The 24,027-nt window shown below is 40.2% G+C and overlaps 1 protein-coding gene across 9 annotated transcripts in view; it reads right to left on the bottom strand.

Annotated features, from left to right (window-relative positions):
• ELMO1 (engulfment and cell motility 1) overlaps positions 1 to 24,027 on the bottom strand; it is an 803,227-nt gene that overhangs the window by 369,297 nt on the left and 409,903 nt on the right. For 6 of the 9 annotated variants that reach the window (XM_067042328.1, XM_067042327.1, XM_059073634.2 and 3 more), the window contains 7 exons: positions 22,217 to 22,316; positions 13,493 to 13,644; positions 11,070 to 11,148; positions 7,030 to 7,074; positions 5,919 to 5,969; positions 2,883 to 3,005; positions 1,320 to 1,451 (listed from right to left, as the gene is read on the bottom strand). In XM_067042328.1, the coding sequence (XP_066898429.1) occupies positions 1,320 to 1,451; positions 2,883 to 3,005; positions 5,919 to 5,969; positions 7,030 to 7,074; positions 11,070 to 11,148; positions 13,493 to 13,644; positions 22,217 to 22,316 (682 nt within the window). The remainder of the gene's footprint in view (positions 1 to 1,319; positions 1,452 to 2,882; positions 3,006 to 5,918; positions 5,970 to 7,029; positions 7,075 to 11,069; positions 11,149 to 13,492; positions 13,645 to 22,216; positions 22,317 to 24,027) is intronic. The other 3 variants (XM_067042330.1, XM_059073643.2, XM_067042329.1) reach the window with 1 other exon arrangement.

Genomic DNA, 24,027 nt, shown 5'->3' with positions numbered 1-24,027 from the left:
ATTATGAACTTTCAACAAATCTTTAACCATGGTCATTTTTAAGTCTTTTGCCATTTACAGACAGTTCTGGGTGTACTCTGATGATTTTGCAAAAATGTTCCTATAAAAGGGTTTCATCTTCAAGGAATTCATGGAAAAGACTGACATGTACAGGTTTCTGGTAACTGACTATACTGCTGAACTGAATGAATAAGTATTTTCAGAACTCTAATGGAAAACTGATGAATTCATAAAAGTGCTAACAAAAGATCAAGATAAAAAAAATTAATCACATGGGACTGAGTGAACTGATGAGAATGATTATAATTTTTGTGACTTTCTGTTTGCATTAAAAAAAAAAAATCCCAGAAGGACTCAGAGGCAAAAATATACAAATCGATTTTCACTGCAAAGTAAAGGAGCTGTTACAGTGGAGGATCACTGGACTGAATGTCAGTATTATGACATAGTATGAGTGTGTTTCGTGTTTGGTAATTGCAATCATTGTTGCTTTTGTTGTGGTCATCCATTTACAATGCTTGGTGTCAGTTTATCTCTTGTAAAAATAAAATACAATGTGTGTGTGTGAAAAAATTTAAAAAAAAGTAATGCCTGGTGATTTCTAATCACTGAAGGCAGAAATCTCATTTATGATGCTTATGAAGGAGGTAAAAAAGAAACCCAAATTTACACCTGCAGAATTTGAGATTAATTAGCCAAAGGTCATATAGAAACGTGATGGTGATAAAAGCAAGAATAGACCAGAAGTAGAAACAAAAACAACAGTTTATATTCAGGACAAGCTGTGTTCTGATTTGCAAACTGAATAAAAAGAAAATCTAGGAGATATCAGTATCCGTAGCAAGACAAAACTTTTAGGAAAATATAAATTGCATAAAGCAGATTGTGATTAAATTTCAGGAGACTCAATTTGATTTTGATATGAAATCGATGTATGTGAATAATCCAATCACTAGCCCAATAATAAGATCCATCCCACAGTTGCCATCACCCATTTAATTCAAATAGAACCTTAAGCCTCTTGTGAAGTAGATTTAATGAAGTCTAGATGCTTTCCGGGCTAACTACTCTTGGTTGCACTTAATCAGAACTGAATAAACAAACTCAGTATTAGTCACACTTGTGCAAGTTATTCCATTTCACTGCAGCCAGAAGAGATTTTCATGTGATCTTGTTTAAACCAGCTAAACATCTGGAAAATGTGGAAACTATTCTGTAAGGCACAAGAGGACCACACGCTTGGAGGAGACATCAGTTATGTGGCTGAGGTCAGGCCCCGGGATGCTGGAAGGAGAACTTACTGGAGATGGCTTACTTACAATGAAGCCAAGTTTTTTATAATCCCGGGTGTACATGGACTTGCGCTTCTCCATGCTGCCGCTGCTGTTATTTGGTTCAGACTCTGCATCAAAAGCAATTCTTCGAAGTTCAAATATAATGTCCCGCTGAGCCTGAAGGGGTTAGGGAGAAAAAATGGGAGGGGGAGAGAGAGCTGCTTTCACTGTGTGACATTACATCTACTCCCTCGTTCCCCAGGGTCTAAATGAATCACTGCATACAGGCAAAAGAAAAAACAGATAAAAAGCAACCAAGGTCCTAAGTTACAGCTCTGTATACTTCTTTTCCTCCTTCCACTCTCCCTGCTGGTCAGCCCTGGCTTTATTCCACAATTACCCTCACAGCCAAGCCACTTGGAGCACTGATATGAATTGCCTCATGAAGTTCTAAATGAGAGCCCCAAATATGATGGAAGGCTTGTGATTGGAAAAAAAAAAAAAAAATAGAGGACCTGGGAGTCCTGTACTGTCAGAAATAAAGCAAGAGGCACGTAAGGTTTATGAACAATATGTAAGTGACAAGTGATCCCTAACTCCACTGAGAAGTGACTTCATAGAAACAAACCTTAAAAAATGGCTAAAATGGTAAATTTTCTGTGAGGCATATTTAACCACAATAAGAAAAAATATATCTTTTAGATAAAAGGAGACAGTTTCCAAGCAGGGAGGGCTGTTTCACCGTAAGACACATTGCCTTTCGTACTAGAAGTAGTAAGACAGTCGCATCTCTCTGGGATGATCGCACTTGGTCTTGCCAAAAGAGTGGGGCATGTTAGACAGCTGCTTGAAGCCTCTCCATCATTCCTAATCTCATGGCCTCATGCCACGAATGAAGTGCTGCGGTGGCTACACACTTTGCATGTGCATCCACATCTGCTAGAGATCAGACCCTCACGTGCCAATAATGAGTGTTTTCCTTTCCAAAGCTGCAGCGCTATTTAAGTTGAAAATGTGCTACAGCAGGGCTCCCAGCTGTTTCCTCTCACTCCGTCCTCACACAGTAAAGTTCCCCCAAAGCATTTTGGATTGAGACTTAACTTTTCATGCACAACAACCAGAGACCTAGACAGAATTACAGCAAAGAGACAACTGACAAAGATGTAAGCCCAGAAATCAGATGTAACCTGGGACCTCCACCCGTGGCACTGATCACTGGAGAACGGAAATTACTCCTTCAGCCTGCAGAATCAATCTCACACAGAGCTACCAAGTGGCTATGTGTTCTGGTAACTTGACTCCAAAGCTATCGCCGTTGAAAGTAGTGGGGCCAAGGGCCAATGTCTGCAGCCATGTGACGTCAAGCTTTCTTATCCAATAAAGAAAGAATATGCATGTGTTTGATGCATAATGAAATAATTCAGTTATTTTATTCTCTGATCCTAGATTCATCTAAATTTTAAATCCATTCCCCTAAGTTCTGAGATGATAATAAAATAATATTATCATCATCATCTAAAACCTCCTGGTTTCCAAGTAGCCCAAGAAAAGACTTTTAATGACACTCTTTCCCTCATGTGCTTTTACCATTGTCTAACGAGCACTCACCTGGTCCTGAGGATCCATCTTGGTCATCATCCTGTCTTCCAAAAGGTTAAAGGTTAGCACCTGCAGCACGTACAGCTGGTGTGCCATTTCATTGTTGATGGCCCGCTGAGCTCGGATGACATGCTAGAGAGATGGTTCACAAGTGAAATTTTTTAAAACAAAGGAAGAAAGAAAAAGCAAATAACCTAAGTTACCCCCCGTCATGATGCCAAGCAGAACCTCAGAAGTCCTTATTTGGGAGCATGGGGGATGTAAGTGGGTGGAGCCACCCTTCAGGAGAAAGAAGAGCACACAGGTGACCCTGGAGCATTCCTTTACATCTCAGGGCCCAGTAAGGTTCCTGATCTTTAGGCCAGAAGTGGAGAAAAGACCTACTGTGTGCAGTGAAGAGTGGAGGTGGGGAAGGAAGTGGAAATTCGGTGGTGATTACATCCATATAAATCAAGAGAAGGTGTGCCTGAAATGAGAGCACCTTGAGAAAAACTGTGGATTTCTACAACAGAAGCATTCCTCGCCTGCAGTAGAGAAATAAATGGTGCATATGTATTGTAAGCAATTTTGCCATCATCTTAACCCTGCAACTGTCTCTGGCAAGTGATTCCACTTGTCAACGGGGAAAAGTTTTAAAAGCATCACACAAAAGCAAAGTGCCTATCAGGTTCGTAGTTAATTCACCGTGGAAACTGTACAGTAACTACTGTTACCACCATGCAGTGAGTAAATTTATGTATATTACTTTTTACTCACCTGTTAACAATTAATTTTTTTTTTCAAATGACCCTTCCCCTTTGAAACAGAACCAAAATGGAGCAAATAAAAAAGGAGTGGCAGGAGACAGATATGGGGGCCTTCGCCCACACCAGGGTTGGGTTTGAAACGGGAGGCAGCATTTGGGTCTAATATACATCTGATTTGTCAGAGACCACCGTTGTGCCTTAAAACTGCCAACCAACCAGTCAAAGTGGTGAAACACCTGTTCACATGAGTTATTTTGAATGTGCCAGATCCAACCACATCTTGCTTTCTCAAAGAACTTTCTCTGGGTGCCCCCCAACCTGACATGCACCTGGACTCCTCAGCCAGCTCTGAGCACCATGTCAAAATAAGCAATTGAAGAAGGAGGTGTGGGGTGAAGAATGAGGAATAGAAGGAAGTGGCTGAACCAAAGTTATGGAGGTTGGGGGCTGGGAAGCCAGGCAAGGGGATGGGGGGAGAATCAAACCTCCTATCTTCCAATCTTCCCAATAGAATGTTAATTCGTAGTATATGTGGAGCATCCGAAGTGTATGGGTACTAGAGCATATGGGTATCTATTTTATTAGCAACTCAAAAGTATCTGCACTCCAAGTTATTGCCAGAGAATACCAACCTTGAACTTCCAGCCATCAAAATCTCATATGAAAAGTCCCATTGAAACAAACTGATCTTTGAGACATGATGGCTACAGTCATTCCACCCACCCCAACTCTGGGTATTCTAACTCCAACTGCCTTACCAAGGCGATACCAACAACAGGCCAAGACCTTAATTCCAAGTTTCTACTCCTTCATCTCTCCACTCACCCTCCCTGCACAAACACCTTCACTGCACTATGTTTTAAAATCACTGCTTCAGGGGGCTTCCCTGGTGGCGCAGTGGTTAAGAACCTGCCTGCCAATGCAGGGGACATGGGTTCGAGCCCTCCTCTGGGAAGATCCCACATGCCGCGGAACAACTAAGTCCATGCACCATAACTACTGAGCCTGCACTCTAGAGCCCGTGAGCCACAACTACTGAGCCCGTGTGCTGCAACTACTGAAGCCCACACGCCTAGAGCCTGTGCTCCACAACAAGAGAAGCCACCGCAATGAGAAGCCCACGCACCACAACGAAGACCCAATGCAGCCAAAAATAAATAAATAAATAAATAAAATCACTGCTTCCACCTTTATTGAGAGCCAGTATAAAAAATAACCGTATTATGAATCCCTCTGTGATTTCTAAAAAGCCATTCTTGGACCAAGAATCTATTAGAATGTTCTAACAATACCCATTTCAGATTCCAGTTCCAGGGGGCAAAATATGTCATCCCCCGAAGAACTGGGGTACCTGTTTTATCAAACAGTGAAAATTACACTCATATGGTTTCTCTTTATCCTTAACAGCCAGGAAGTTTAACATGAAACTTGATGACAAATTGTAGTCATTATTATTGGCTTTGGGTTCTAGAATATTTATTTTCTTTGCCCTCATAAGGTTTTTAATTTTTAAAGGCTTCATTGTATTGGAGTGTGTGTGTGTGTGTGTGTGTGTGTGTGTGTGTGTGTGTGTGTAACTGTAAGCTTGCAGAACTTCTTGTCAGAATTACACTAGCACTTTTTTTTTTTTTTTTGGTAAGCATAAGAATCAATCACACATGCTTCTTTCAGCCTTTGGTTAAAAGTCAAGTAGCAGATAAGGCCTCAGGAAATCTTGCTATATGATTTATTTCTAAACATTCACAACGTAACATGTAGAGCTTCTTTTCCACTGAGGTTTCAGGTCTTTTTCCCATCACCGTTAATGAGTGGGTTTCACGTCTGTCTTTCCTGCCTTTCTCTAGGAAAGGGGCCCAGGAAAATGATGGTCGAAATTTCAGGACTTCTCTCAGAGTCTGATATGTTTCCAGCTAGTTTCCTCACTAAAAACAGTATAAGCTCATACTGGTGGAATTTTTAAAGTCAGGGAGCCCCTGATGTCCTTAAACGCAAAGCTAAAGCTTCAGTGAGTATAATAAACCTGCCCCACCGAGAGAGATTTCCAACCCTTCCTGACAGAATGCGTTTCTCTCTAGAGCAGTTCCAGAGACACTCTCCCTCCAATCATGAGGCCATTCCTGTGGGAAAGTTCTATTTATTCCATTTCCAAAAGCACACTTTTTCCTCCTTTCTAGTTACTACTGCTTCACCACAGAAGCAAGTCACAGAACAAATCACAAAACCAAGCCAAAAGAGGAGATGAATAAATACACCAGACCATTCCTTCCCAACAAGATGGTCACAGCACATAGGTACTCACTGTTAAGATGATGGAACGCAGTTGCTTCTGAGCCAAAATATTCGCCATCTCCTGTGGAAGAAAAACACACGGACAGAAAAGCTTTGGTTAGAAAGATACATTTCCACATAGCCCCAGATGACTTTATCCTGGGGTGTGCTTCAAAACTGGATATCAGCAGTATTTCTTACCAAAGAAAGGACTCAAGTGGACAGAAGTATTCAAATTACTTTTTGAATGTTGTTTAGATAACAAAGCAGTAGCCAACAGCAAAGGAAGGAAATCTGGCACCTGCAAATTTCTTTTTTTTTTCTTTGTTTTCTTGGGAATTTCCTCCTTCCAGGAAAAGGTAAGTGCTGAATAAAAGTCAAACACTCCAAATGAAAGCAATGGCTCCCCACTGGAATGGCTCATCAGCTTTTATTAGACTGTATATGTACAGAGTTTTTACTACAAGGCAACATAACGCCTGCACAGAGGAGATTCCAATACTAGAGAGCCATCACTTTAAAGGTCTAAGACTTCTAAAAGCCATCTCGTCTTAATCTGTGCAAAACCAAAGAGTGAGTAGTACATACCCCAGGGCTTAATAGTCTATGCAAACGAACTGAGTGAAGTTTTAGCAAAGGACAAACATCTGGGCAGATGCAAAGCCCTTGGGGCCACACTCAGCATTCCTGGGCCTCAATTCTGCAGGCTGTGCTTTGTGCTTTGGCCTGCCTGACTGGCATAGAGGATTTGCAGGTGCTTTTATTAAATGAAATGATTCACAGATGCCCTTTCTGAATATTGTCGAACAGATACTAAGGGGAAATGAAATAGTTGAACACAATCTTGGTACAAACATCCCAAAGGAAAAATACTGCTCATATTCAGGAAGTCACTTGAATGTTGTTTTCTGGTGTGGGGGGGTATTTTTAGTGTCACTACTCTTAATGAGTAGAGAAGAAACTAAGCTATGATTTAAAAACACAACGATGAATTCGATCCAGGTCAAAATAAACTTGGAGATAGCAAGGAGAACTCAGAACACAGGGAGGAAGTACGAGGGGGCGCACAGGCAGGGCTGGACGGGGGAAGAATGGGAGTTCAAGGCCCACTTTGTGCTGACAAAGGGAACGTGGGGACTTACAGTCAGAGGACAATCAAGGATGTCAACACTGCTCTCTACACCAACCTAACGGCCATCGCCACCACAGAAAGGAAAGCCAGCAGGAGAGAAGAAGGAATGGAAATTCAGAGTACTCTGTTAGACATGACAGCTTAATTTTAACGCCCCTGCTGACCCGCTGCATTGAAGAGAAAAGCACACATATACGCTAAGGTGATCTAAAAGGGCTAGATGGCATCAAAGTCAAAATCCAATACTATATTACTATATATAAAATAGATAACTAATAAGGACCTACTGTATAGCACAGGAAACTCTACTCAATACTCTGTAATGACCTATATGGGAAAAGAATCTAAAAAAAGAGGAGTGGATACGGGTATACGTATAACTGATTCACTTTGCTGTGTAGCAGAAAGTAACCCAACATTGTAAATTAACTATACTCCAATAAAATTTTTTTAAAAACGACAACAAAAACAAAATCCAATACTAAATAAAAAATTTTTTAAAACGACAACAAAAACAAAATCCAATACTAAGTCCTCTTCCAACCTCTTGAAAACAAGAAGGCAAGGACGAGGACATCATCGGAAATAAGTTAAATGGCCATCCAGAAGGAACTGCCCTTCCATGGGTCACAGAAAGCCATGCTTTCTTCCTGATCAAAACAGAAAGGTCCATCTTTTTTCTTCTTGGATCAGATGAAAACAAAAGGCCCAACGTTCTTTTATAATTCCTTTTATTTAATAAAAATGAAATTATTGCTTTATTGACGCACAAACAAAAAAAAAGAAAAAAATTCTCTGTGCCTATGTCAGCCTATCAACTTAAAATTTTTTAAAATAAGTTAGAAGGGACAGTATATTTCCAACATCTACTACAGCAATTATTATAATGATCAGTTTATAAAATTTATCTTCTGCATAAGAGTGTGGTCTTCTCAAGGGCACAAAGACTGTCCTTTTCATCTCTGCATTCCCAGCCACAGCACAATGGTTGGCACAGAGTAGGCAATGAATGTTTCATAAAACATCCGGCTACCCTCCTAAAGGAACAGGAACTTGATCAGAGAGAAAACAGAAAAATCCTTGTCCACACCATGGATTTTTTTTTTTTTTTGCCCCATATTAAGGAATGGTTTGAGTGAACTTGAGAATCTATGGAGAATATTTTATACCATTAGGATGATATAAAAGTATATATATAGATATGAATATGGATATGGATACAGGCATACCTCAGAGATATTGCAAGTTTGGTTACAGACCACCACAATACAGCAAATACCACAATCAAGTGAGTCACACTAATATTTTGGTGTCCCAGTGCACATAAAAGTTATGTTTACACTATGTTGTGTCTATTAAGTATGCAATACATTTTGTCTAAGAAAACAATGTACATACCTTAATTTTAAAATACTTTATTGCTAAAAAATGATAACATCATCTAAACCTTCATAAGAAAATGGGCTTGATGTCTTTCAGGTGTCAGGAAGTTCTTTACCAGGCAAATACAAGGCCATTCTGCAGGTGATGTCTCCTTGACTGGCATTTAGTGGGATGCTTTGCAGATAAGAGCAAGAAGGAGGTTGGGATTCTAGCTTTGACTCTTATCAGCTCAGCAATCGGTCAAGCTCTCTACTTCCTTTGACTCTCAATTTCCTCATTTATAAAATGGAAATAATAAGACTTTCTATAGACATGGCAATTAAATGAAATGACATAAGACACTGAACATGGCATTGGTGCATGGCAAACCCTCAAATATTATCATTGGTGATAGGCTTTGGGAAATTTTCCTATTTGCCAAAAAAATTCAGACCTTTCAATCTTTCAAAACATAAGCCAATAACAATATATAATATACAGCAAGATGTCACCAACTAGCTTGATCTTCTGCTTTAAAGGCCTCCACTGATGTTCAGAAATTAACAACAAATAAACTTTTCTTCATTACGAACTCGAAATAATTTTGAGCCAACTCTCTCTTAACTCACTAAAATGTACTTTAAAAATTAAAAATCAAAATATTCCTTTTCTTGACCAACAATAATCACTGATTCACCTTAAATTCAACATAGTTTATAAAGTCCAAGTTAATTTTCTATCGACAAGTATCGTCATTTTTATTTCAAAGACTAAATTGGTCATATAATACTTTGGATTTTCTGCTGGTTGATATACACCCTATCTTTCTTAGTTGAATTGTTTTCTTAAATGGTTTAATGTTATTAGACTACCCTTTGTGATTTATTATTAATATAGCAATATACAGCCAAACTGTACCATGTTGGTCTCATGGAGCCTAATTTTTCAAAAATAAAAAAAAGATTTGATTAGCAGAATCCAAACCTAATGTTAATGGTATTCCTAATATAATGGTATCCCATTATGTTTTCATTGTTATCATTGTCCTGGAGTCAGTATAGATTGGCATCTAATTCCCTATTTTTCCATGGTCATTCAATTCCAATTCAACAGATTAATAGTAGTTTCAGTGTAACAGAAAGATGCAAGGTGTATGCATCTTACTCGTGTCTAGATGCAGAGATCCAAGTGAAATCGTAGCACTTGGGGTGAGCATGAGCTTTCATTTCCTCTAATCCAGCCACAGGAAAAAAGACAGTCTCAAGAGGTCTGATCAGCGTTCTGGCCTGGCTCTTGACCCCACTCTACAAGCAGTCATCAGGGGCCTGGCCAGTTGAAGGATCAAGCTTCTCAATGCTCATGTCAGGCTTATGCATGTGCTGCCCATGTCAAGCTTGTGAACATTCACAGGCAATTTGCTAGGATGATGGGAATTATCATGAGCCCAGTATTTAGATATAAATATAAAAGGAGCGGCCCTACCCATGATCCCACTTAAGATCTGCAAAGCCACCCTTAAAAATCCAGCCTGGAGCATAGGCATGGGAAGGACAGGCACCTCCTGGCTCCAGCCAACACCAAACCAAAAGCACAGGAAACTATAAAGCCACTCTACTTATTGTGTATACATAGCCCCTAGAAATGAGCAAACAATCCTAAATGGAAAACAAACCAGAAACCTTCACATTTAGCCACTGAGATTTAAAATCCTTGGCAATGAAAGAATAAAGTAAAAAAATAAAATTCTTGACACAGTGTTCAGTAGCATGCTAGCTCTCTAAATTCTTCTAAAACAATTTATTGGTAACTGTCATCAAGCTCCCCAGTACACTTTCTAAAGGCTGAAAAATCTCATATTTCCATCCAGTTTGTAAATGAAGTAAATTGTGACCAAGGTAACAAGTATGTTATGTTGATGGAAAAAAAAAAAACCAGGAATGGATTCTGAGGTGTGAACTGAATTCTAAGACATGCAAAAACCCACTTCTTCTACAACCACTTTATAATAGTCCTTTCCCTAGTTGAAGAAGAACCAATATCAAAGGGTAGATTTCACGGAGGTCCATTTCAGGGGTTCCCTCCTCTTGTTTGCACACAGGAGGGGAAATGAATTGCTCAGTCCTCCTGGCCACATCCACACATAGAAGCAGAAGTATCACCAAGCAAAGAGCCCCTCTCACAGATGAACAGTTATCTCAACCTGTGTAGCAATTTTCACCTTCCCTGTCCTGCCTTCTCACCTTCCCATCTCACACCTCCCTGGGGAAAGCGTGACAACTCTCAGGGTCTACGTTTTCTCATCAGGCAAATGGGGACAATCCCTCCCTGGACCCAGTGAGTATCCAATGAAATGACAGAAGATCACAGGGGCTTCTAACTCTGCATCCACCACAGAGGCAGAGTTTCATCTTTATTTCATCTTTTTGTTCTGGGCTTCTATGTTGGGTTTCATGTGATGAAAGGGCTCTACCGCTGGAACAGTCCTAACTTTCCTCATCCGACACGGGCTTGCCCATCTCCACCTAGTTCCCACTGGATCTGTGAATGATCCCAGGCTGTCCAGGAAAACCACTGAGCAGCAAGGAGCCCCACAGGAGTTCCTGGGATGGGAAGGGGAAGGCTCTCTCTGCACCAAAAGTTACCAGCACAACTGGGCACAGTCTTCAAGACAAAACAAGTACAACTTACCTGCCTCTTCTCATCAGGAGCCTTCAGGAAAAGTGCATTAATCACTGCAATGGTATAGGTTTGGATTTCTTGATCTGTCCTGTAAAGACACACAGTAATACAGAAAGTCAGAAGAGGTTACCCCTGAGTTAGACCATGATAAAGCTCATGATTATCTCCCCCCAAAATTGTGAGAGAGAGAGCCAGGACCTAGAAAACGCATTCAGCACAGAAAAAATATTTCGACCATCACGAGGCTGGAAACACAGTGAGGGGACAATTACTATTGCTAGCCAGACAAAACACGCTCAGTGGAGATCACCCAGACATACAGGTGGCCAGCTGGCTCTCTACGCTTCTCCTCTATTAGAGTCAAAAACATGGACCAGGGGATGTATGTGTGTATGTGTGTGTGTGTGTGTGTGTATATGTGATTTTCTGTCTGATGCATGAAGTATACCTGGGAATAGTCCTGGGTATCCCTACATTCCTGGGCTTATGATAAAGGAAACTATTTTGTTGCCATGGCAATACTATTACATATTCTAAAAATCTACTTCTCAAATACAAATTTTTAAAATTTAACATCTTTATTGGGGTATAATTGCTTTACAATGTTGTGCTAGTTTCTGCTGTACAACAAAATGAATCAGCTATATATGTACAATATATCCCCATATCCCCTCCCTCTTGTGTCTCCCTCCCACCCCTAGGTAGTCACAAAGCACGGAGCTGATCTCCCTGTGCTATGCAGCTGCTTCCCACTAGCTATCTACCAAATAGAAACTTTTAAGTAACAAAAGAATAGGTTTTTATGTTTACAAATTTGCTTTTCACAGGAGTGAAATCAGAAATTTCAAATGAAGCCAAGATCTAATGTTAGCTGCATGGTAAACAGTAAATAAGAAGAACCCAAGGCTAAGGACCAGAGGCCTATAGGCTACATTTAGAGATAATTTAGGAAGAGGCAGAGCTTAGAACACAGCCTTTGGCAGGATGAAATTCTAAGCCCAGTACCCCACAGGCTGGCTGTGTGGCCTTGGACAAGTTCACGGGGTGTCCCTACACAGTTTCCTCATCTGTAACACTGGGTAAAAACACTCTTATTTCAAGGAGCTGCCTTTAGGATAAAATGAGGTAATGCATATAAAATCTTTAGTACAGCAACTTGGCAAATGAGAAACTCTCCACTTGGCAAAGCGCTCTATAAATGCACAGTGATGCCCTCGAGATTAAGAGAAAAGATACAGACTTTTAAGTTGATACAGCTCACATTCAGGGACATGTGAAACTGGTATTATTTCCATAGAGATTTCACACAAAATCATCATTTTAGAGCCGGTGTTAATTTTCCCTGAGGACACAATCCATAGACTGTGCGACTTAACATTTTACATTCTAGTCACCATCCCCCCTCCATGTGAAGGAAACCTCTAATGCACTTTGGTAGTTTATATTATAAACACAGTCAACATTTTTGGTATATTGAGAACTACTGAATACTCCCTCGCATCCCCATCCTACATCCCCAACCCAAACAGGCCAATCAGGTTTATTCTTGAAAATTTGCCAATGTGACCTGAGAGACCAGGGGCAGCAGTTACTGGGAGCCAAGTCACATGACTGCCCGCCAGTACACTAGAGAAAAGGCCTGTTGTGAGGACTCCAAGGAGGCCATAGTTTCTGTCCTTCCCAAGGCTTAGCTACTTAAGTCATTCCTCGGTTCTATGAAGTGCGCCAGTATCCTTTCAATAAACTCCCTGTCCTAGCTCAGGATGCTTCTTGCCACCTGCAATCCAAATACTTTAATTGATAAAGTGGCATCGTACAAGGGATTCCTTCTCAGGCTTGTATCATCAGAGGCAACCTTACTAGTTACCTAAGCATAGAGAGAAGGAGAGATCCCCAAAGACCGAAGGCTGCTAGGGCAGCTGTCTCACAGCTCAAGCCTCTTAAAAAAATTCGTGTATTATAGAATACACCAATCAGAGGTCATTGTAATCACCTGGAGCCTAAGAAAGAAGCCTGGTTTTAAAAATTCCTAATTAAGTATGAAAATTCTCATTATATCACAGAAAGCACTATTTTATATGATTAAGGATAAAGACACTGTTGAGAACTTAAGAGAACAAATTGTCCTATTGTGTCTTATTAAAAGTCAAACTCTACCGATATCTACCAACATTGATCAGAACTGAGTGCCTACCAAGGCACTGGGGGCAGAGCAGTCGTAAGAGCAGGCAAGGGGGGCACCCAGGGGCAAGTAACTGTGCCATGTCAGTGTGATGGGGGACAAGCATGGGACATGGTTTGATTACATACCAAATCAAGATTCTTTTTCTGTATATTAGTCAAACCAATATGAAACCTTTCCCAGCGGGTTATGGTGGCTGTCCACCTGAAGCACTTTCCCTTCCCACTGTGGTGGAGTCAATCTTGCTTACCCTTGAAGATGGGGAATGAGTTGGCCAATAGTGATTTCCTGTGCCACCTTCTGGTAGAGGTCATGGCTGTTGAGCACCATGGACTCCAGAATGGCCAAGGACCGCTGCAGGATGGAGACGTCTATGGCTGACTTGTTGACAAAACTTGCTATCTGAAAACCCAAGCGGGACACAACTCATGGTAAGCAGAGCAAAGAAGTAGAGAAGTGAGCAAATCAAGTAAATCGGGAGCTCATTTAAGAAACACCAGACACCGAGGACCAAAAGTACCTGGAATAGTACTATTACAGAAGAATAGTCAGAAACGCATGGAGTCAACAATGATTGTTCACCAGCTTATTACAGACCACTATTTATATCCTAGTTCTCTAACTCAGTAATAAGCAATCTTACAAAGGAAACAGCTTCAAAGAATTATTCTGTCTGGTGTTTCTGGAATGATTCTTCTGAGTTTCAGCTTTCAGGGGCAGACAATTTCAACATATATGGTAAGAACTCTTGTGTTTCTTTGAGACAGTAATTTCATCATATACTAATAGCCATTCCCTTCCATTTCCAGGCTACTCCTTCACCCACAGGATCTGTGGCTTTTCTGTTCTTATTATGCTCCTGTTACATTCTTAAGGGACTCACACAAATCACACTTGTCAACGCAATGCAACTGGCAACTTTTCACTCACTGGTTACTCTCCTTTTTATTCAATGAAACACTCAATGAAACACTCTTTCCCCCATTCTTCCCATTTCTTCTGGTTAAAATAAATTCTTCTCATCTCTCTCAAATTTAGCAAACAGGAAAACACTTAAATTAGAAGTGTTAAAAGTTAAAATAGTCGTTTAAGCTCTAAAATACATTCCCTAAGGAATTAATCACTAAAGCCTCAAACATAATAAATCACAATGTAAGAGGGAAGTAAAATAAAGGTTAGAATAATGGATCACAGTAACCCAAACACATGGGTACCATGAAGGTTTTATTTTAGAGGCCTCATTAAAAGTTATTACTGTCTGTTGACAATTCACACTAAAATGCTGTTATTATATCATCATAATGACTGCTTTCTTAAAAGCTAAATAATTTGGTTTCATGACAAATTGACACTTACTGCTCCTCCCCCATCAAAACGAATTTCTCCCTTTCTGCTGTCCCACTGTCCCCTTCTCCTCATTCTCTCTCCATCATTGTACAAGATAAAATGCAAAAGGACCATGACAACTGACAGTTACCAGCTCAACTGTTTTTAGCCCAATGACTCCCCAGTGAAAGTAGGGGTGAGGAGTACAGATATCAACACCCTCTGTGCCTCCAGATACACCTGGAACTCAGGGGGTGAAAAATAAATGACATGAAGAAATAAAGTAACATTATGATTTTATATTCCCCAAAGCTATTATTTTATAATACAGACTACAGGAAGAGTATGAGAACTTTAAGATTCTCAAAAGAACTTTAAGATTCTCAAAAGACCACCTTTCACAGCTAGTAAACTTCTCTAATGTGTTTACTGCCCCTGCCAAGCCCTCGCCTTAATCCTCATAGCCTGGGTCAGCTCCCCTATGATATCTATCATGCCACCTTTCCTTCTCTAAGGCCAACTTTCTCTCCCCCAAATGCAATGACCCTCATACCGTGCTCATGGTTTAACACCTAACTTAGATCTCTTCTAAACAGAATATAAACTCTTTGACTTCCCCACCAGCACCACCCCAAACATTTTTCATTGTCCCAGTATAATTCTTGGCACTTATTAGAAAACTGAAGAACTCACAAAGAAGTGCATTGACAATAACTGATTTCTCTGCACTAATTCTATTCTCCTTCCATGCTCCTTTTCTTGTCTCCATTTAGTAAATTTGGATGTATCTTTAAGACTCCATGGAGAATCCTCCAGCTGAAAGCTGATGGTCAACCACCCCCCCACTCCCGTCTAGCCTTCATCCCTTCTTTGCATTCATTTAAGTAATATGTATTGACCATATGCTATGAAACAGGCTTGCACTGACCTAGGATCTGGAAATCAAGAGATGAGCAAACACACATGATTTTTAACTTCAAGGCCTTTATAATCTAGCACAGACAGACAGATTAAAAAGTCATTTACTGTGAAGTATGTTATGTGCTTATTCTTGGCATCCAGAAGTATACCTCCACTTAGACATTCCAACAAAGCTTAAAATTAAATGGGCTAAAAATCAATCTCATTGACTTCTTATTCCTGCCTTCTCAAGTATCTCCCTTCTCGAAGTTTGCTATAATCATTAGTGATTAATAGTCTTAGTTCCCTACTTTCTATTTCCATGGACACATTTGCAATGTCTCCCCTATGATACACATTCAGTTGTATATACACAACACTGGCCCATGGTCCAACTCATTCCTGGGTTACTAAGACAGCATCTTCTTCAGTTTCCTCTATATTCAAGATTTCCCTATAATACAAATTTACCCTTTACTTCCATAAATATCCTGTGACAGTATTTCCTTTCTTGAAATACTCAGTCAAAACTCTGAATGTTTTCCTGGTATGAAGCACACTTTCTTATAATGGGTTTTAAAGTTCTCTGCAAATTATTAGCTCTCACCTGCTCCCAACAGGCTTATACAATGATGGCAAAACAGGCTATGCCCTTTGCTTTCATTCAGACATTGTACCTCACATACATATTCCATTTCCATTTGCCATTTTTATATATTTCTCTCTCATGAAACTAATCCATTACCTTCCTCAAGGTATTGTTTAAAGTTACTCTTTTCCATCACTTCAGCTCTTCCTTGACACATAGATCCCATCTCTTCAGCAAGCCTGAAGCAGGGTACAAAATTTTGTGTAACACACTAAGCTGGCAGAGAGCAGGCACACAACTCATTAGAGTCCTATGCACAATTCTGTAGGAGATACTAGTCATTTTTTGAAACTAACTTCTATCTTTTGCCTGATTTGTCAACAGTTTTAACTAGACATCTAAATGACCCAATATTGTCAACTAATGAGTACTAATAACCAAGGCATCAGGGCTGATTGAGCAAACATGATGACTGTAGACAGGCTCCTTACTGGTGCATGGGCAAATGTGTGACTGTATAAATGTTATTTTCTACGGCTAGTTTAAAAACTATAGGTCGTAGTATAGCTATAGAAGGTTAAAGATTGTCTGGTTAAATTTTAATTTTCCTTGTCTCCCCAAAAGTCAATAATGACTTCCTTTGCCTTTAAATTTTTCCCAGCTCCATTTCTGTACTTTTGGTCAACACAGGTGAGCCAGCCTATATCAATCAAAGGACTGCTTCTTGAAAGTAGGTCTGTATCAAAGGGAAAAAGAGGTAGGAGGAGCTAACAGTAATTATATATATTACCTCCACATGCTTCCACTCATTTAAAAGTGCTACCTAAATAAAACATAGGAATATCTGGGTGACTTTTAAGAAGCTAAGGGTCATCACATGAATCAATGATACAAGTTATTAAAATTACATAAACACTTATTTGAATCACTTAGATTGAGATCTTAAAATTATCCTAAGTTATCAAAACTAAAAAGATCCATAGAGAACATGGAGCTCCACTCCCATATTTTAAATTATCTGGGCAGAGGCCCATAAATCTCTCGTGTTTTTTTTTTCTGGCAGTACGTGGGCCTCTCACTGTTGGGGCCCCTCCCATTGCGGAGCACAGGCTCCGGACGCGCAGGCTCAGCGGCCATGGCTCACGGGCCCAGCCACTCTGCGGCATGTGGGAACTTCCCGGACTGGGGCACGAACCCGTGTCCCCTGCATCCGCAGGCGGACTCTCAACCACTGCGCCACCAGGGAAGCCCTCTCAAGTTTTTAAGAGGCAAAAATTATTGGGTCTCTAAGCTGAAACTGGCTGGATGTTTATCCAGGCACTGAAAATACTGCAGGGTGAACCAGGCCCTCCTGCAGAGCTAACGTTTCAAGAGCATTTGTATAAAACTTTCCTTCCAAGAAAAATCACTGATATTATACTTGGCTAGGGGAAAACCAACTGGTAACACAGAAAGTTCTAGGTTTTTTTTTTTTTTTTTTTTTTCATTTCTTTCCTCTCCATGCCTTCTGACTCTCTCCCTAAGAAGCCAAGTCTTTCAAAAGCAACAACGTTATAAATTGGCATCAAGGGATTCCAAGTTTCAAAGTGTTTATGAAATGATATTATTTATTACAGAAAAAGTTTGTAAACTAGAATCTAGATTCACACATAACGAAATAGATAGTGGAGAAGGAGACCAAGGCTGGCAGGGGAAAAATATTGCTCCAAAGTCGTATGAATTTGGCATTAATAGGAAGCCAAGTCTGGACCACAGAGATAGGCATCTTTTGTCAGCGCATTTCCTAGTTGATTTTTGTCTAGATAAAGCTCCATTTAAAAGACAGTTGCCTGTATACAATTCCTGGGTTGTCAAAGTGCTGAATTTGATCCAGCTAATGAATAAAAAAGTTAACCTTACAAAAACTATCAATTATAAAGTCATTTTCTGATGACCATTTTTTTTTTAATTCACATAAGGAGCTGAGATTTAAGTAGCAATGCAAAGGAAACAGAATGACTAGGAAAGAGGATGGCATATATTAAACGTGCTGCCTTTTGAAAAATATTTAATTTTTAACTGAAACTGCCAAGACTGCTAGTCTTTGCTTCCTTAGATCTAATATGATTTTTATTTAATTTCAGTGAATGAAAACTGTTTTCATAAGCAGTTAGGAAATTAGATTATTGTCATTCTCTCTAACCACGTCTCACATCATTTAAAGAAAGACAGCTTTGTAATTCCTTTATATTCATAACTGAAGTTTTAATTGAAATATATTTAAATACAGTGGCACAGTATTCTTCTTTTTTCTTCAAGTTCTAGGGTTTAAAAAAATGCTTCCAAAGCAAATTTCACTCATTCATTTCACAGAAATGTATTAAGGTCTTACTCTATGCCAGGTTCTAAGGATAGAGACAGGAAGAAAGCCATGGTTCCACCCTCCAACGACTCATGGTCTCTTGGGAGAGCCAGTCAAAAGAACAAGAAGTCCTCAGAAATGTGGTAAGTGCTGGAACAGAGGCATATACAAGATCCAAGGAGAATGGAGAGCAGAAGAAATCAGTTAACTCTGCACCAGTGAGGTCAGGGAGGACTGAACAACAGGTAACGCTGCTTCAACAAGACTATACTTCAGGAACTGTTCTTTCCATCACTTAAAACACAGGTGCAAGATGATGGGGGAGGGAGCCCCGACCCGGGGGACCAATGACACCCCGCTCTCTATAACCTCACTCAATCTCCCCAAGCCACTGTGTCCTCATCTCCTGACCAGGAATAGCAAGACTAACTGCTGTGTTCTGCAAAGGATTGCTGTGGGGATCAAAAGAGATAACGTGGGTGAAAGCATAACATAACTTCAAGGAACTCACGTTCAGAACAGCACTGTTTTTATAGCAAAAGAGGCTCTAATATCAGAAAAGCAAAGCAATTTGGATGTAGGAAAGAAAGGCCTGCCATAAATTCAGAATGAATTGAAAAATTCTGTTAAGTATAAAAAATTTGCAAAATCTAGCATTTTTAGATTTGAACTTACTTCCCTAGAACTTTTGTTTTAAATTGAAGTCCAGTTGATTTACAATATTCTGTTAGTATCAGTATAGCAAAGTGATTCAGTTTTATATGTGTGTGTGTGTATATATATATATATATATATATATATATATATATATATATATATATACACACATATATATATTCTTTTTCAGCTTCTTTTCCATTATAGGTTATTATAAGATATTGAATATAGTTCCCTGTGCTCTACAGTAGGTCCTTGTTGTTTATCTATTTTATATATAGTAGTATGTATCTGTTAATTCCATACTCCTAATTTATCCCTCTCCCCTTTACCCTTTGGTAACCATAAGTTTGTTTTCCATGTCTGTAAGTCTGTTTCTGTTTTGTAAATAAGTTCATTTGTACTATTTTTTATTTTATTATTTTTTTGTGGTACGCGGGCCTCTCACTGTTGTGGCCTCTTCCATTGCAGAGCACAGGCTCCGGACTGTGGGAACTTCCGGCATGCGGGAACTTCCCGGACTGGGGCACAAACCCGTGTCCCCTGCATCGGCAGGTGGACTCTCAACCACTGTGCCACCAGGGAAGCCCTGTACTATTTTTGAGATCCCACATATAAGTGATATCATACTTGTCTTTCTCTGTCTGACTTACTTCACTTAGTATGATAATCTTTAGATTCATCCATGTCGCTACAAATGGCAATATTTCATTCTTTTTATGGCTGAATTATATTCCATTTCTCTAGAACTTTTATCTTGGAAAGAAAACATACAGCAATTTGTTCTCTGCATTCATAATCTAATGCTTGCATTTCCTGTCACCACCAAAGGAAAGTACTTCCTAACACATCAGGATTTTCTTGGCTTTCTCTTCTAGTCATTTCTCCTTTTTTTTAGCAATTCATACCACTGACAAATACAGGCAAAAAGAGGCTTCATCCTTCTTTGTATGTTTTCTAGGTGGTTCCCATTACTTGTTTCTCTTGGCTTTATGCCCTTATGTAGGAAAAAAGGAGTCAGAGGTGCGTCAAGAAGGCCCTGGGGGGCTTCCCTGGTGGCGCGGTGGTTGAGGGTCCGTCTGCCGATGCAGGGGGCACGGGTTTGTGTCCCGGTCCGGGAGGGTCCCGCGTGCCGCGGCCGCTGGGCCTGCGCGTCCGGAGCCTGCGCTCCGCAGCGGGAGAGGCCACAACAGTGAGAGGCCCACGTACCTCAAAAAAAAAGAAGGCCCTGGGCTCCCAATTGGCCCTCCTCTGAAAAAAATAGGCAACATCATGAAGGCGTTCAATCTGTGGGGCTTCTGTTCCCAACACCCTCAATGAACAGACTAGGGGAGCTCTTCTATGCTCTTCAATTCAAGGCAGTGTCTCCCTCCAGGTACTGACTATCTTCAAAAGGAAAAGAGATAACTTCACAGTGGGGACACCCAGAAGATACCACCTTATCCACATAATCAAGGTCAACATCACCATTAATAAGCATATTAACATCTCATACCCCAATGTGATGCTCTGAAAAGGGCACAACATTACTTCTCTAATATTCTTGCCGAAAATGCATAACCTTAATTTAACAATGAGGGAAATATCAAAACACCCAAACTGAGGGACATTCTACAAAATAACTGACCAGTATTCTCCAAAATTGTCAAGGTCATGAAAGACAGGGAAAAACTGAGGAACTGCCACATTAGAAGACACTAAGGAGACATGCCAACTAAATTCAGTCTTGGATCCTGGATCTGGTCCTTAACCAGAGAAAGGAAATTGGTAGAAAAACTGCTGAAATCAAATAATGGTAACAGTATTACATCACTTTTAATTTCCTAGTTTTGATAATAATACTATTATTATGCAAAATGTTTAGGGAAACTGGTTGAAGGTTATATGGAAGATTCTGTACTATTTTTTTTGCAAATTTTCTATAAGTCTACCATGATTTCAGAATAAAAGCCTTTAAAAACTCAAGTGATTCATACTGGATTTTGCTTTGATTTTCCAGCATTTGCACAGACTCTCTGAAATTCTTTATTTTAGACAACCCTTCACAGGAATCTAGACCTATACGATAAATGTATGAATTCCAAACAACTCCTCATTCCAAAAAACAGCAGGAAGAAAGATGCCAATACATTTATAAACCATTTCACAAATACAAAGAGAGGAAAAATAAGTTAACAAATTAATAAATAATAATGATTCTTGATTTAATACTACATTTAATAGTTACAAAGTCGGGGCTATTCACTTTTGGTTAGAAGATTGGAAACAGAATTGTAAATTTGCAGACACGTCTTTATTACTATTCAAATGCTGGGAATGGTAGGGGCCTCTTCTGCCCTCTCTCCCCAAACCAGGTCCACCTTTGCCTGTACCTTCGTTAGTTTCCTCCTAAGGAAAGTGGGAACCAATCAAATTAGTTGATCCCAGAGACATTTACTGCACCAAGATTACCAGTAAGCAGGCTTACTCGGCCTAAGAGGCATGGATCCAAGCACACCTTCTTCTCTTACATTCCTGCTTCAGACCCAGTCATATAATAATCAGTATATTTTGCCTCTTTCCCTTTGCCTGCACACCTGGTTAAGGGGGGAAGGATCGGGAAGGACAGCAGGAACTCTATTTAGATCTTGAGAACAGCAGAGTCCAGAACAGGGGCTCAGCAGACGCTTCTCTGATTTTAACATGTCACTTTGATTTTCCTTGACTATGGGTTCTCATGTATTATACAATCCCTTATGATCCCAGTGGGGAGAAAACATCATTTTTTTTATTTTTTATTTTTTTAGGGTACGCGGGCATCTCACTGCTGTGTCCTCTCCCGTTGCGGAGCACAGGCTCCGGACGCGCAGGCTCAGCAGCCATGGCTCACAGGCCCAGCCGCTCTGTGGCACGTGGGATCTTCCCGGACCAGGGCACAAACCCGTGTCTCCTTCATCGGCAGGCGGACTCTCAACCACTGTGCCACCAGGGAAGCCCGAAAACGTCATTTTTCGTACAGAATTTAGGTGCCCTGACCCCCACATACATAATACTATCAAAAACCACACTCACACTTTAACACAAAGAACTAAAAGAAACGACTCTAAAATATGCTCAAATCAGAGAAAAATATCTGTAAAAGAAGGAAGTGATTTAACCTTGGGAAGCACAATCTGAATTACCTTCTTAATGAATGCCACCGAAAACGTATCCCAGGACACTATTCCGTGGTCCATCAGCTCCACAAAGGCCGTCAGGGTGAAGGACAGCATGTCTCCAAAGCTGGAAAACACAAGATGGTATAAGGGTGATGGGCCCAAGAGCTAAATACAAGGGAAGACAGAAGTGAGAAAGCTTTAGAAAGATGAATACAAGCAGAACTGTAAGAGATTGTTGGGATAAGCAGCTGGGCCATAGGCAACGTCCTCGCAAACATGAGTCAGTAGGCAGGAGGCAGATGGCTTCACAGAGGGGAGCCAGGGCCTCCGTGGGACACACCTGGGCTCACACTCTCACTCAGGTGAACTGTGTTGTACTGGGCAGGTCCCTAATCTCCCTGAGCCTCTGTCTTCTCCGCTGAAAAACTGGATAGTGAAATCTATTTCATCACAGGGCTGCTTGTAGAGCACTTAATAAAATGTGTAACAAAGAAGCATTCAGTAAATGGTAGCTTAAAAAAGCTTCCCAGCAAACAAAAATTAGGAAGAGGGCAATATGCTTCTTTTATTATCTCTGGGTATCCAACAGGGAAGATTATAAATAATTCTATTAACAGTATTAGCACTTTGCAAAGGATTCTTGTGGTCTATATTTGTGTGTGTGTGTGTGTGTGTGTGTGTGTGTGTGTGTTTGGGTGAGTGCATTTACACACACACACATAGATACAAACATATATGTAAGTAAACATATTCATTTCTATATTACACTGGCCAGCATTTTATCTTTAGTTAATAGGCTTTATATAATATCTTTCTAGAATATTATAGATAATAACTGTTTGCTGGCCATAGGCTTGCTGTGATTCAAAAGGCTGTAGGAAGGGTCTCATGAGTGGGTTAGAAGTCTAAGCAGAGGTCAGGCAAGCTCAAGTAAAAGAACGGCCTTCTAAAACAGCTCCACCCGTGACTCTCACCAGACAATACCTTGATTTCTAGTCCTTTCAAAACAACACTGAGAATCTTTTACAGAAACTCACCTCTATTGTAAATTATCACCATAATATATAGTAACTCAAAACTCTCAAGATAAGTACTTTCTCTTCAAGTACATTGACACCCATCAGGATCTCCACACTATATACAACCACACTGATTCATATGCTTTATTTTTTAAAAATAAAGTTAGTTGTTCAGACTTTTAATCTGTAGACTCTTATATATCACAACTGCTACACTACAAAGTCTCATAAAGTGTTTAGACTGAATCTTCCCATCCATTTTCAATTAATAGAATAGGAAACAAGCTCATATTTCTTTTAAAACAGCTTCACAATTTCCCTTCTTCCTAGTGTTTTCAGCCCAGCCTCAATAACAGACCTGGAAAATTCTGCATCATCTCCGAAGCTGTGATGCTGAAAAGAGACCTACCAAAGAGGAAGCGGCTCTCAGGAAAGGACCGTGATCCCAAGCTGCCAGAGATCAGAGGGGATGAGGTGTGCCTGATAGAAATGGTTAAGTGGTTGGTTTCTGGAGTCAGACAGCAGAGGCTACCCTCCAGCTGTCAGTGGACAAGGACACATTGTATGCCTCATTTTTATAAAATGAGGATGACAGTGATGCTGGTGGTGGTGGCGATACCTAACTCAGAGGATTGCTGGGGAAATGAAAGGAGCTACCATACTTAGAGACCTCTAAGCATTGTATAGGTACATGGAAGGCAGTATGCAAATGTTAGTTATTATCATTATGCAAAGTGGTATTTTAAAAAGGTACATAAAGCTCATGATTTTCAAATGTCTGTCTTCACTGTGTCAAGAATTCCCTGTCCTTAGAGA

This window comes from Kogia breviceps, chromosome 9 (assembly GCF_026419965.1).
Source record: "Kogia breviceps isolate mKogBre1 chromosome 9, mKogBre1 haplotype 1, whole genome shotgun sequence".
In the NCBI taxonomy this organism is placed as follows: domain Eukaryota; kingdom Metazoa; phylum Chordata; class Mammalia; order Artiodactyla; family Physeteridae; genus Kogia; species Kogia breviceps.
The sequence above is the reverse complement of the archived record's forward strand: the minus strand, read 5'-3'. Positions and strand labels throughout refer to the sequence as shown.